Below are 14,470 nucleotides of genomic sequence, written 5' to 3' on the forward strand. Positions count from 1 at the left end.
CTACATGCAGCACAGAGCACAGAACACATACTTGGAGAGTTCTCACCAGTGATTAAAGTTCACAAGTTTTACTCGCTTACATGTTTTTAATTTTAATTTTATTCAAAAAATTTTTTAATGTTTATTTTTGAGAGAGAGAGAGAGGGAGACACAGAATCTGAAGCATGCTCCCAGGCTCTGAGCTGTCAGCACAGAGCCCGATGTGGGGCTCAAACTCACAAACTGGGAGATCATGACCTGAGCCAAAGTCGGACGCTTAACTGACTGAGCCAGCTGGGCGCCCCTTAATTTTATTCTTACGATAAATTCAGTGTGGTTAACGTACAGAGTTATGTTAGTTTCAGGTATATGATATAGTGATTGAGCACTTCTGTATGTGACTCAGTGTTGATCAAGATAAGTGTTAAAGAGGGGCGCCTGGGTGGCTCAGTCGGTTGGGCGTCCGACTTCAGCTCAGGTCACGATCTCGCGGTTTGTGGGTTCGAGCCCCGCATCGGTCTCTGTGCTGACAGCTCGGAGCCTGGAGCCTGCTTCGGATTCTGTGTCTCCTTCTCTCTCTGCCCCTCCCCCGCTCAAGCTTTGTTTCTGTCTCTCTCAAAAATAAACAAACGTTAAAAAAAAAATTTAAAAAAATAAGTGTTAAAGATAATAAATCGTAAAAAACATCCTTGAGAAGCCACATCACACCCAGAAAACCAGCAACAGGAAGACCAAATTCGGTGTCGGTGGGCGAGGTCGTAGGGCCCAGATGCTCTCGTTGCTGGTGGTGGTTCCACCTGGTACCATCTGGCCTAGAGAATCCCAATTTGGGATTTATCTGCAGAAAGGGGAAAAGAAAACAGAAAAAAGACAAAACAAAACCCTATTTGACCAAGATCTTTAGAGTTTAAATCACAGGAGAAGAACAGAGGAAATGGGTTTCTACCTCTGGCCGGGGCTGACCTGGCAGGTGGGCGTTGACCTAGAGCGGTGGGTGGCACGGGGGGACAGCTCCAGAGCGCCCCACTCGAGTCCACAGGAAGTCGTGGAAGGCGAAACCCAGACAGCAGCTCGAACTAATGTGTAACCAGTGACTAACACTGCCAAAACCATGCCCTGTAACCTTAGTGGTCACGAAAGTGTAAAAAGGACACAGGGTAAAGAAACATTTGTCCTTATCGCTGTTGAGTTGGTTAAATACGGCGTCAGGCCGAGAACCAGCCTCCGGTGCCTGTGGGTAGGGTGTCCGTGCGCAGGGTGGGGGGGCTGGCAGCTGTGGCGGTGGGTGCCAAGCCTCCCTTGCCCACCACAGGCCCAGATGAAGGACTACGTACGGGAGCTGGAAGACACGCGCACCTCCCGCGAGGAGATCCTGGCACAGGCCAAGGAGAACGAGAAGAAGCTAAAGAGTATGGAGGCCGAGATGATCCAGCTGCAGGAGGTGGGCAGGCCGCGAGGATGGCACTCGGGGGGCACTCGGGGGGACGCTGCCCTCTGGCCAGCAGGGGGCAGCGGAGGGCCTCCGTCCAGCCAGCCTGGGCACCCGCCCCCCCTCCCCCCACACCGGGCGCTGCTGGCCAGGAACTAGCCCAACTCCGGCAATGGGGTGGGGGTGGGGGGGGTTTGCTTTATGAAGGAAATCCCCGAGGGGTTTCGTTAAGCAGCAAGGCTCCCTCGTGTGAGTAAAACGTGTGTGTGAATTAAATTGTCACCATTTGGGGCCAGCTCCCTTGCATGAGATGAGGCTTGGTGGTAATCGTCACCTCCTGGTGGGAGTTGGCACCTGGAAGGAGGGTCCTTCTCCAGCGCTGGTGCGCGGCATGCCCCCCACCTGCCAGCCTTGTTGGTCACACGCGAGGGGCATATTGTGAAAACCTTCTGGCGGCCCTAGGCAGTCTCCTGTACCGTGAGCCGACTGGCTGCCCGGTGCCCCTACCCGGGCCCGGTGTCCAGTCTCACCTGAGGGCTGTGCTCTCCTGCCTGGGCCTGGGCTGATCCCTCCCTCTGAGGTCACGTGTGGGTCTCTGTTGAGGCTTTCAGAGCCCCCATGCTCTCACCCTAATTACATCCCTGCCTTATCCCCCCGACTTCTGGTCTCCCCAGAACACAGAGGAACCAGCATATCCGTTAGGGCAGGACGGTTTTTTATTTCCATCCCCAGCATATGGCTTGGTTCCTAACACTTACACGTAGGGGCTTTGCAAACATGTGGTGCCTAAGCTATGGTCTGAGAGGAAGGAATCAGCCCTGTGAGTTAGAGGGGCTCATGAGGAAGGGCTTCGTGGAAGAGGCAGGCCTGGGGGGGGGGCGGGGGGTCGAGAGGAAGGGCCAGGATTCCGGGAGCGTGGCGCTTGCAGAGTACCAGGAAAGGGAGGAGGGGCTCTCGGGGCTCTGGGCCGCCCCGGGGGGTCACCGTCTGGGTCCCCGTGGCAGGAACTGGCAGCTGCCGAGCGTGCGAAGCGCCAGGCCCAGCAGGAGCGGGACGAGCTGGCCGACGAGATTGCCAACAGCAGCGGCAAAGGGTGAGCCGTGGCGTGGCGTGTTCGGCTGGGGGCTGGGGGTGTCCCGCCTCTGGGACAGGCCCCTTCTCACTCCTCCCTGCCCTCGCCCAGAGCCCTGGCCTTGGAGGAGAAGCGGCGCCTGGAGGCCCGCATCGCCCAGCTGGAGGAGGAGCTGGAGGAGGAGCAGGGCAACACGGAGCTGGTGAACGACCGGCTGAAGAAGGCGAACCTGCAGGTGGGCGGGGGCCGGGGCTGCGCGGGCATTCCTTCCAGACAAGGCTCCGCTCCTCCCAGACGGCGGCTGGCGGAAGCCGAGCGCTCGCGGTGCTTAGGGGAGCACGTCCTGGACCCTGGCTCTGGAGGAGCTCCCTCTCCTGGGAAGACCCAGAGCTTGCCGGCCCCAGGGCTGGTGTTATCAGGGGCCCCTCGGGACCCAGCGGCCTCACGTGTGCCCCAGCCAGGGTCCCCAGCCTTCCTCGGGTCACCGGCCCTCCTTCCCGCAGATCGACCAGATCAACACCGACCTGAACCTCGAGCGCAGCCACGCCCAGAAAAACGAGAATGCGCGGCAGCAGCTGGAGCGCCAGAACAAGGAGCTCAAGGTCAAGTTGCAGGAGATGGAGGGCACTGTCAAGTCCAAATACAAGGCTTCCATCGCCGCCCTCGAGGCCAAGATCGCACAGCTGGAGGAGCAGCTGGACAACGAGACCAAGTAGGTGCCCCTGCTCGGCTCCTGCAGCGACCCGCGGGGGCCTCACGGGGTCGGGGTCGGAGCCTGAGGGCCACCTCCACGGCGGGGGTTTTGACAGCTGTCTGGGGGCTGACTCAGACGCAGGTGGGGGTTCCTGTGGGCTCAGCGAGACTGAGGCTTCTTTGGAGGTACTGGGGGGGGGTGTCACACTGGGCCCCACATCTCAATTCCCCTTTACTGGCTCCACATCTGCTCTTTGGACTATGTCACCTCCCTCCCTGAGCCTGTTTCCTCATCTGTGAAAGGGGGCTGGTCACGGCACCTCCCTTAGGGGACCTGGGGTGTTCGGTGGAGGTGGCCCGCCTCGGCCTCAGGGCCTCCCTGGGGAGGAAATGCCCACGAGGCCCCAGAACAGGTTGTCCAGCTGGTGGCGTGTGGCTGGACCCTCGAAGGGAGGGTCCCTGAGCCGCTGCGTCTGTGCCTCGCAGGGAGCGCCAGGCGGCCTGCAAGCAGGTGCGTCGGGCCGAGAAGAAGCTCAAGGACGTGTTGCTGCAGGTGGATGACGAGCGGAGGAACGCCGAGCAGTTCAAGGACCAGGTGTGTTTGCGCGCGGGGCCGCCCGGGTCGTGGCTGGTGAGGGGTCCCCCGGCCTCCCGCATCAGAGCCCCTAACCGGGGCCACCGGCCACACGTCTCTGCAGGCTGACAAGGCATCCACCCGCCTGAAGCAGCTCAAGCGGCAGCTGGAGGAGGCGGAGGAGGAGGCCCAGCGGGCCAACGCCTCCCGCCGGAAACTGCAGCGTGAGCTGGAAGACGCCACCGAGACGGCCGACGCCATGAACCGCGAGGTCAGCTCCCTCAAGAACAAGCTCAGGTGAGCCCGGCCCCCTCGACACCCTTCCTTCTCCTCCCGAAAGTCAGTGCGCTCCGAAGAGCGCGTTTCACCAAATTCGGCTCCTAGAAACTGGTTCCATTCATCAACTAGATGTTCGTGGGCAAGGCGCCCTGTGCTCCGCGCTGGCCCTGGGCCGGCTCTGCCCCCCTGGGCGGGCTCTGCCCCCTGGGCCGTTGCCCGGCCTTTTGAGTAAACCGTGAAACTGGGTAATTCGTTCCCATCTCATCTGAAAAATCTGTTCACGTGGCTGCTCTAAACGCGACGAGGATGTTTCCGTGCTGCGTTTTTTGCATTAGAAGTTGCTGGAAGTGACCGGGCACATCCCTGGCACATGCTAGGTGCCTTGTAAACGTTTGCTGAGTGAGTCCCGGTGCCCAGTCACAAGGCCCGTGCCCACAAGGATGGCTGCCTTGCGTTTCTCGAGGAGCGTTTCCGTTCAAGAAGTATCAGATGAGTCTTTCCCCCAGGTCTCACTTCTTATCTCCTTTTTTTTTTTTTAATTTTTAAATTTTAAATTTTTTTAAGAAAAACTTAATGTTTATTTATCTTTGAGAGAGAGAAGGAGAGCTCAAACAAGAAAAGGGCAGAGAAGGAAAGAGACACAGAATCGGAAGCAGGCTCCAGGCTCCCAGCTGTCTGCATAGAGCCCAACGCAGGGCTCGAACCCACGAACTGTGAGGCCATAACCTCAGCCGAAGTCAGAGGCTCAATCAACTGAGCCATCCAGGAGCCCCTCTCGTTGCTTTTATGCCTAAAGAAGATTAAGACGTGGTTGAGCGTCTGACTTCGCCTGGAGCCTGCTTCTCTCTCTCAAAAAGAAATCAATGTTAAAAAATGTGAAACAGTGACGAGAGCAGATGTTCTAGCCAGGACTTAGTATTTTCTTGCACGTGATGGGAAGAGGGTGTTGGTATCTGTGTACCGTGTGGAGTTATTCTGTATCTCTTGGTTACACCCGTGTGCTCGAAGTTTGAGCGAAGGGTGGCATTTTGCAGAAGGTGCCTCTGCTTCTGGGCGTTCTCCCTCTCGATCAGTCCCAACTTGCTGATGTTTGTCTTCACCAGTGTCTCGGGTTAAAGCGGGAGGCTGTGTTCCCGAGGCTCCGTGTTACTTCTCCCCGTGCGATGTTGGGGCCTGGGGTCCCTCTAAAGTGCTTTGAAATGTGTGAGCTGAACTCAGTCACCCTGGCCGGCCCTGCTGACCCTGTGCCTCTGCCCCCAGGCGAGGAGACCTGCCGTTTGTCGTGCCCCGCCGGATGGCCCGGAAAGGTGCTGGTGACTGCTCGGACGAGGAGGTGGACGGCAAAGCCGACGGGGCCGAGGCCAAAGCTGCCGAGTAACCTCTCCTCCTGCTGCCCGAGACGGACGGACCGACCGACAGACGACTCCGCCTCCCCTTCCTAGCCCCCGCAGCACCCCCTCCGCCTTCTTGGGACTGCTGTGATCGTGACCTCCCCACCCCATCCCACCAGGCCAGGGGACCTCAGGCCTGCACCCCACCCCCTGCCCACCCCCCAGGCCTTTTTGAGGGCGTTTGGCTTCCTCTGCTGCAGCTGCCTCCTGCTCCCCTCCCGCCCCCCAGAATCTGATACCAAAGAGTCAGAGTCTTGGGCCCCTGGCCTGGGAACAGAGCAACCAGCAGGATCTTTGGCCCTCTCTTGCCAAAAAGCACAAGATGGTGAGGCAAGGCGGGCAGGCCACCGGGGACGGGCAAGAGAGTTTTCTACGAATCTATTTTTCTCCAGACTAAGAAGTTTTGATAGCTCGACACCCCAGCAGAGTTGTCACCTTCCCCCTCCTCCGCCACCAGCTCCCCCTCCTTCTTTGCTGTTGGCAATCACACACGGTGACCTCACACCCTCCGGCCCGTCGGCCCCCTACTCCCGTGGGCCCTGGGCGATCGGGCAGGAGCAGGCCCAGGGATGCCACCTCTGTGCAGGGCACAGAATGCGGGGGGGTGGGGGGGTGGGGAAGGAGGGTCGTTCCTCCCCACCCCCTCTGGGCAGCGCCACTGTCCTCTTCCTGATTCTACAGCGTCTCAAGTGCAATGACGGCCCCCCTCCCTCCTTTGCCGAGGGCAGCCTGCCCCCTGCCACAGCGAGGCTGTGGGGCCAAGCAGACCGGGCCCAGGGGCCAAGCTGGAAAGGCCCGCAGTGGCTTCTCCCAACATTCTTGGGGACCAAATATATTTAATGGTTAAGGGACTTGTCCCAAGTCTGACAGCCAGAGCATTCATTGCAAAGGGCCAGTGGCCCTCCCGTGATCTCATACCTACTCTAGGACTGGGGCCCGAGGGTAGATTATCTGCAGCATTGACTGAGTACGGTTTGAATCTCTGCCATCCGCACAGATGTTTTTGAAAGGAAAAAAAAAAAAGTTTTCTTTTTTTTTCCCCTTCTTATAATAAATGATACAATTCCAAGTCTTTATCACTGCCTCTCCTTTGGAACCACGTTTAGAAGAGAATAGTTTGTCCTGCGCTGGTCTACACTGGCTGCTGAATTAATTCACCTGTGTTCCTGTTTTGTATATGCTGCATTTAGACTTACTTATGGCAAAGAAGGCATTTTTTTTTTAAAGGAAACAAACTCAACAAATCATGAAGATACACGAAAGCTACATATGCCTAAAAAGCTCTGAATTCAGGTCCCAGTTGCTGTCACAAAGGAGTGAACGGAGCTCCCAGCCCCACCCCTTTTTTATATAATAAAAGTGCCTTAGCATGCGTTACGGCTGTCACCACTACAGTTAGCTGGTTTACAGATGTTTTCCACTGAGCGTCACAATAAAGAGTACCACGTGCTACGAGCCATGTGTCTGCCGGTGTCTTGTCTTGCCAGAGCGGGTGGCCTGGAAGGGACTGTGCTTTGCTTCCGCAGCGGGCACCTACTTGCACATCTTCTAGAAGCTGCCGGTAGCTCAGCATGGCGGAGGCTGGGCCAGTGGCCAGGGTCTCCTAGAAACCTCAGTCCGCTAAGAGGGACTCCTAGAAACCTCAGTCCGCTTCCGTTATTGAGTACCGACTGTGTGCTTGACTGGGGACAGGGACACAGACCGGGATGCTAAGTTCCAGGAGCTTCCGGAGTCATCAGACGAAGCAAAGCCTGCCCTGTGGGGGGTTCATCCCAAGTTGTGTATAAGCAGGACCCAGGGAGGCGGTGACTGGGCCTGCGTGTGTCAGCACGGGAGACTCCACAGGACTGCTGGGGACCGCTGAAGCTCTCATCTGCTCATTGGTTTATTCGTTCTTTTAACATAGGCTGAGCACAACCCCGGCCCCCTGCTGGGCACCTGGAGGGCAGTGAGAACAAGAGGGAGGGAGGGGGAGAAGGCCTTCCTTAGAGAAGAGCCATGGCACCCACCCCCTTGGTCAGCGTTGTGGACCCAAGTGGCTGCCCCGCCCGCCAGCGTCCCGGGACCTCTGTTTGGCCACCTCGGTTGCTAAGGAAGGCTGTGAGCTTCCAGCGAGGACACTCGCGGGCCCGGCAGATGACAGAGCTGGGGGCGGGGGGGGGGGGGGCGCCACCCAAGGGCTGGGGGTGCTTTTCCTCCTTTTAGCTCTGCCCTTTCCTGGGGGGTTCCAGGGGAGAGCTTGCCTCTCTGGCTCCAGGCGTCCCTCCAATCTCTGCCTCTGCCTGGGCCCTCCCCCCAGCTCCCTGTCGTCTCTCCTCTGTGTCTCTTGTAAGGACACGAGCCATCGGATTTAGGGCCCGCCCGGACAACCTGCAACGATCTCAAGATCTTTAACTTAGAGGATTTGCAGAGACCTAAGGTCTTTCCACATAAAGTCACGGTTAGGGGTTGCAGAGATTAGGTCATGGACACATCTTTTGAGGGGACCGCCCCCCCCCCCACTCAACCCCCTGCAGCTACTCGGCAAATACCGGTTCTCCCCTCTGAGATCCGTGACTTGGCTGCACTTTGCGCAGGGGTAGTGCTGGACGGGGTCCCCACCTCTGCCCACAAGGGCTGGGCAGTCCTGGGGTTGCCTGACCCGCCCACCAGGCAGAGGGGGAAGGAGGTTCACAGAGTGCACTTTGGAAAAGGACAAGGAGGGAGTAAAGAGAGAAAGACAGGGGCAGAGGCGAGGGAGCCGTGCCCAGGACTCTCCCTGCAGAAGAGCAAAGCGATGTGGAAGGGCCACTGGCTCCTGGAGGTGAGACCTCCACACGTGGGGGTTCCGCGGGGGTTCCCGGCACAGCGGAAGGAGGTTGGGAGGGGCCTCCGAGGTCCTGTCCCTCCTTTAGAGACCAATTATTCAGCCACAGAAAGTTAAGAGCTATTTATATAGGCAGCAACCCGGATGGAGCTCCAGGGCATCACTCTGGGTGAATCGTTCATAGGCTGGCCTTGAAGGGTTACACGCTGTACGAATCCGCTTGCGAAATATTCTCATAAGGCCCAAATTATGGAGGTGGGCAGCAGATCGGCGGTCGCCAGGAGTTAGGGACGTCCTGAGAAGGTGTCACCCTCAAGGGTCGGTCCTGTGGAGCGCCCCAGCAGCAACAGAAGGGTCTCGAGTGTTGCGATGGTCACCTGAACTGGACCGGTGGTAACACGTCGCAGGACCATCTTTATGTCTAAAACGAGCGTGTGCGGGAACGAGTGAAATTTGAGTGAGGTCTGCCAGCTAGTTCGCGGTGCTAGGGTCCGTTTGCTGGCCTTGACAATGACTGCGGTTACGTGAGCTGTCCTCATCGGGGAAAGTTGGGTGTAAGGGACACGGGACCGTGCTTTTTTGTCTTGTGAGTCTGTGGTTGTTTTCCTTTTGAAGTCTGTGACTAGGGGCGCCTGGGTGGCTCAGTCGGTTAAGCATCCGACTTGGGCTCAGGTCAAGATCTCGCTGTCCGTGAGTTCCAGCCCCGCGTCGGGCTTTGGGCTGACGGCTCAGAGCCTGGAGCCCGCTTCGGGTTCTGTGCCTCCCTCTCTCTCTGCCCCTCCTCCACCTGCGTTCTGTCGCTCTCTCTCAAAAGTAAACATCACATAAAGGAAATATCAGTTCTTATTAACTGAGCACCTACTGTGTGCCGAGCGCCATCCCTATTTTGCCTCTCGTCGCCCCCTCAGCACCCCTGTCAGGTATGTACTCTTCCCCAAAGCAAGGAAACTGAGTCACAGCGAAAATCGGGGAGGCAAACTCAGGCAGGGCTGCGCAGCGTCCCCACAGTGTGCGCAGGTCACGGACGGGAGACCTGGACACGGCCGAGTCTGGGCCACGGCGCGCTGATGTAAGCGTGCCAGGGCCGCCTTCCTGACCCCCTGGAGGCGGGGCACTAGGTCAGGAGCCCGTGATGCCAAGTGGCAGCCGCCGTGCGTCATCGGGGGCTCAGACTGCCGGGCTCGCCCCCCTCCCCCACCAGCTGAGCGCTGAGACCGGGCAGCAAGATCTCGCGGTACGTGAAGTCTCGTGGACTTATCTCGAGCCAACAGGGAGAGTTTAGGGCCGGCAAGTACATTTCTGGAATACTTGAGGGTTTTAAGGATTTCTCTCCCTCTGGGCTGCCAGCCTTAAAAATCCAAAAGCTCTTTTACCCGCGAAATGACTTCCTTCGGGAACAGCAGAGGAATCGCCCTTCGGGACAGACCATGGCGAACCACACGCGAGTCTGGAGAGACAAAGGGAAGGCGGCTTTTCCTACCCGTCGGGAGGACACTGGGGAGGGTTGCTCTGAATGCGAGTTCAGCGGGGAAGAAGAAGAGTTCAAGGGTGTGGCGGCTTCTCGTTGGCCGGGTGTGTCTGGGCAGGGAGGGAGCCTCCCCCTGTTTCTTAAAAGCAGAGGACGAAATTCCTACCTGGAGAGTGTCCTCCCTCGTCCAGATGATGCTGATCTTTCTTCTTCCTGCTGGTGCCACAGGCTGCGTGGAGAGGGAGCCGCAGAGAGCGCCCCCTGCAGGGCCCGCCCCCCCTTTTCTCCGGGGAAAGGGCAGGAGCCAGAAAAGAAATCAAGAAACCAGAGCAGGCCCCCCCCCCCCCCCCCCCCCGGCCTCCCCACGTCTTGAGCAAATCATCTCGCCCATCTGAACCATAGTTTTCTGCGAGGCAAGGAGAAGAAAGGTTTTCATCGCAGGGCTCTTGTAGCGAATACCGTCCTGGGTGGAGATGCCAAGCTTATAAAGGGATCAGGCGCCCATGCATTACTCTCTTCCACGAAGGTGGGGCTTTTAAGGATTCATTCCTTTCGCTGGTTTGTTTTTTGTTTCATTTTACGTGTAGTCAAGTCTGGTTAATATACAGTGTTATATTCGTTCCAGGTGTCCGATGTGATTCGACAATTCACTGCATTTCTCAGGACTCATCACGGTAACTATACTCTTATTTCTTGCTTTAAAAAAAAAATTTTTTTTTACATTTATTTATTTTTGAGAGACAGAGCACAAGTGGGGGAGGGGCAGAGAGAGAGAGGGAGGCACAGAATCCGAAACAGGCTCCAGGCTCCGAGCTGTCAGCACAGAGCCCGACACGGGGCTCGAACTCACCAACCGCGAGATGGTGACCTGAACCGAAGTTGGACGCTAAACTGACTGAGCCACCCAGGACCCCTGTATTTTTTGCTTTTTTAAAGTTTATTTATTTTGAGAGAGAGAGAGCACATGCGTGCCTGCACAGGGGAGGGGCAAAGGGAGAAGGAGAGAGAGAGAGAATCCCAAGCAGGCTCTGCACTGTCAACACAGAACCCGATGCAGGGCTCGAACTCCTAAACCGTGAGATCATCACCTGAGCCAAAACCAAGAATCAGATTCCCAACCCACTGAACCACCCAGGTGCCCCTGTCCTTTTTTTTTTTTTTTTTTTTTTTTTAAGTAATTCATTAAAAATTTTAATTCCTGGGGCATCTGGGTGGCTCAGTCAGTAAGCGTCCGACTTCAGCTCAGGTCATGATCTCGCAGTTCGTGAGTTCGAGCCCCGCGTCGGGCTCTGTGCTGACAGCTCGGAGCCTGGAGCCTGCTTCGGATTCTGTGTCTCCCCCTCTCTCTGCCCCTCCCCTGCTCATGCTCTGTCTCTCTCTGTCTCAAAAATAAATAAAAACATAAAAAAAATTTTTTTTAAACACTTTCTCTGTGCTGTGGGACCGCATCACCATTGGTTTTGTTTGTTTTTGTTTTTTTGTGGGTTTGTGTTTTTTGTAATAGAATTTCTGATTTAAGCTTTGATTGCCAGAGCATCCACTTCAAAGAGGGCTATCTGCATAAACACGGCTAGATAAGGAGCTGTCTCCCCCACCAGAGGCTTCTTTGTCTTAGAAATCTTAGGTGGCCCCTCGGGTGTCTCCCTCTCTCTCTGCCCCTGCCCTGCTCACACTCTGTCTCTATATTTCCAGAAGTGAGTAAATATTAAAAATATATATATTTTTAAAAAAAGAAATCTTAGTTGAATTCGATAACTGACCATTTAGGTCGCTTGTTTTGTTTTGTTTTGTTTTCTCCCAAGCTTTCTAGTCACCAATAAAGAGTGAGCCCATGGGGCGCCTGGGTGGCTCAGTCGGTTGAGTGTTCGACTCTTGATTTCGGCTCAGGTTATGATCTCAGGGTCGTGGAACCGAGCCGCACATTGGCTCTGTGCTGACAGCGTGGAGCCTGCTCGGGATTCTCTCTCTCTGCCCCCCTCTCTCTGCTGTCCTTACCCACTCGCCCCATGCATGCACGCGCACACTCTCAAAATAAACATTAAAAGAAAAGAGCGAGCCCTCAAAACCCTAGGCCCCCACCCTCAGCCCCAGTAAAAGCAGAAGCCCAGGCCCTTGTACACGCGCTTTCTCTACCCGTGAACTTGCTGCGTGATCCCAAATGTGCTGATCAAGTTCCTGGGCTGGTAAGCAATAAACCCGTATTTTTTTCAGTCTCTCGCTGGTCGTTGCTGCGGGCCACCTTGCAGTCCTAATGAGAACCAAAAGGCTGTCCCGACCACAGCATTGGTTATCAGTTAGGCCGAGACCAGACACAAAATACCCATCGGTCCACATAGCTCTTTTCATCCTGTAGAACCGAAACTCTGCCCCCTCAAACGCCCGCTCCCCACAACCCCTTCCATAGCCCCTGGCCCCCACCCGCCGCCCACCCACCGTCTACTTTTCGTCCTTATGAATGTGACCAAGTTCCGCATCTAAGCGCAATCGTGCAGTATCTTTCTCTTTCGTGACTGGCCTATTCCCGGAGCATAATGCCCTCAAGTTTTAATCCATGTTGCAGCAGGTGTCCGGCTTTCCTTGCTTTTTAAGGCTGAATAATATCCCACCGTGTGGGTGGACCGTGTTTTTCTCACCCGTCCATCCTTGGATATTCCGCTATTTGGATATTGTAATGCTGCTCTGAACACGGGAATACAAATAGCTCTTGGAAGCTTCTCTTTCTGTTATTTTGTGTGTATACCCCCAAGCAGAAGTGTGGGGTCGTGTGGTAATTTTTTTTGCCCGATGTTCACCTATATGTAAATTTTTGAGGAACTGCCATACTGTTTTCCACAGCAGCTAGATGCTATTGATGAGGAAGCATAAGGAAGGCTGAGTACAAGGCAGCACCCACCCCCGCCCCCAGGTGGGATCTGTGTGATATTCCTCGGACACTCCTGGCTACCCAAGAACAAAGGAAAGGGGTTTAAGTGCTTGCCATGTGGGAAACTAAGGCAAGTGAAAAATTAACTTCCCTTACTGCCTACAGCCCATTGCCAAGTCCTGGAAACCAACAGAGTGACCTCCCTCTAGTTGCTCAGCTCCCTTGATGATGACACTTTGCTGGGGCAAAAGAGAACCTTGGCTTAACATTGTTCCAACCTCGAGGATCCTAGAAGTCTACTTCCTTTATGTCAGCTGCCCCAGGATATATGCTGGCAATCATGCTCCAAGCTTATGCCCTCCCATATGCATCTGAGGGGGGTCTCATGACTGAGGTTTTATTAAATGGTGATAAATGGTGTTTCCCTAGCAACAGCTAGCCCCTCAAGGTCCTGGAAACTTGGCTTCCAAAATTCCTTAGAGACATACTCTATCCCTGACCCCCTCCCAACCGGAAGGTATATAATGAGTTACCCTTCACAACCCCAGTGCAGCTCTTTCTGCCCAAGGGTCCTGTCCCCATGCTTTAATAAAGTCACCTTTTTGCAAAGACGTCTTCAAGAAGTTTTTTTCGATCTCCTGACTGCTGGGGGTAGAGGCTGATTCTCGCCCCCCCCCCCCAACACACACACACACACACACACACACACACACACACGCCCGGGAAATGTCTGGTGATGTGGCTCTCACAGCCCATCCCCACGCCCACCATGGCTTACTCATCCTGTTTGGGGACCTGCTGAACTTGAAGCTGCTTCCTCTGGGCTGAAGTTTATTTGCAACACCCTCAGTACTTTCTGACTTGAAATCATTCATCTAAATTGATTACGCAATTACCTGTTTTCAACTGGAATCCAAAAGCTGCTTTATTCACTCTGAGAATGCGTCCAATTCTCTTAAACCTCATACACACATTAACATTAACCACACGTCTACCTGCCTTGGCTTCAACATACAATTATTAAGACGATGCTTTTGAGTTTGTCGTCTGTAATTAAAAAAAAAAATTCTTTTAGCGTTTATTTCTGAGAGAGAGAGAGAGACAGAGCAAGCGGAGGAGGGGCAGACAGAGAGGGAGACACAGCATCGGAAGCAGCCTCCAGGCTCCAAGTGGTCAGCTCAGGGCCCGATGCAGGGCTCAAACCCACGAACCACGAGATCATGACCTGAGCCGAAGTCAGCCGCTTAATGGACTGAGCCACCCAGGCACCCTGAATTATCTTCATACTTTGTTGTAAGCCTTCCTGAACTTGACAGTTGCTACTCGGCGCCCGATTTTACCACTGATGTGAGCAAAGGCAAATAGTATTTGTCCACTGCGTGGTCCTAATGGCCTTGCAACACGTGACCCAGACCCGTGGCTCCCCTTCCACGTCCCCCGAGTGACCAGGTGCCATCAGCATGGATGCATTCACCACGCTCTGAAATCCTAAGATGTCTGTCTCTGCCAGCCACCCTATGACTCCAGATGTCCCCATTGTCACATGCCCAGTTTACAGCTCCCCACTCCCCACCCCCCCCCCGCCACTGTCCCTAGAGAAAGGGAGAACCAAGAGGTGGGGTCCCTGCTCTGAAACATACTAGTCAAGTGCTCGCTTCGGCAGCAGGTACACTGAAACATACAAGTCATAACATCCAGCGTGGCTGAACCGAGCCTGCCTCCCCACGGGATGGAGAGACTGCATGGGGGTGCTAGCTGTGTGCCCGCCTGCTGACTCCCCCCAGCCTCCACCAGATGATGCTGGGGGACACCTCCCTCAACAATGTTAGGGTCCCTTTCCCACTGAGTTGGGATTGCCTTCATAGTGGGCTGAAATTGCTTGCTGACCAACGATTTTGCCCCAAGCCCCCCCCCCC

The 14,470-nt window shown here is 55.5% G+C and overlaps 1 protein-coding gene across 1 annotated transcript in view; it reads left to right on the forward strand.

Annotated features, from left to right (window-relative positions):
* MYH9 (myosin heavy chain 9) overlaps window positions 1–6,872 on the forward strand; it is a 93,223-nt gene extending 86,351 nt beyond the window's left edge. Inside the window, exons 35-41 of the mRNA XM_086712376.1 lie at window positions 1,292–1,420; window positions 2,413–2,501; window positions 2,592–2,715; window positions 2,984–3,192; window positions 3,660–3,768; window positions 3,872–4,044; window positions 5,287–6,872. Of these exons, the coding sequence (XP_086568502.1) occupies window positions 1,292–1,420; window positions 2,413–2,501; window positions 2,592–2,715; window positions 2,984–3,192; window positions 3,660–3,768; window positions 3,872–4,044; window positions 5,287–5,404 (951 nt within the window). The 3' untranslated portion in view covers window positions 5,405–6,872. The remainder of the gene's footprint in view (window positions 1–1,291; window positions 1,421–2,412; window positions 2,502–2,591; window positions 2,716–2,983; window positions 3,193–3,659; window positions 3,769–3,871; window positions 4,045–5,286) is intronic.
* Window positions 6,873–14,470: the final 7,598 nt, after the last annotated feature.

This window comes from Puma concolor, chromosome B4 (assembly GCF_028749965.1).
Source record: "Puma concolor isolate L17-30 chromosome B4, mPumCon1.1.hap2, whole genome shotgun sequence".
NCBI lineage: Eukaryota > Metazoa > Chordata > Mammalia > Carnivora > Felidae > Puma > Puma concolor.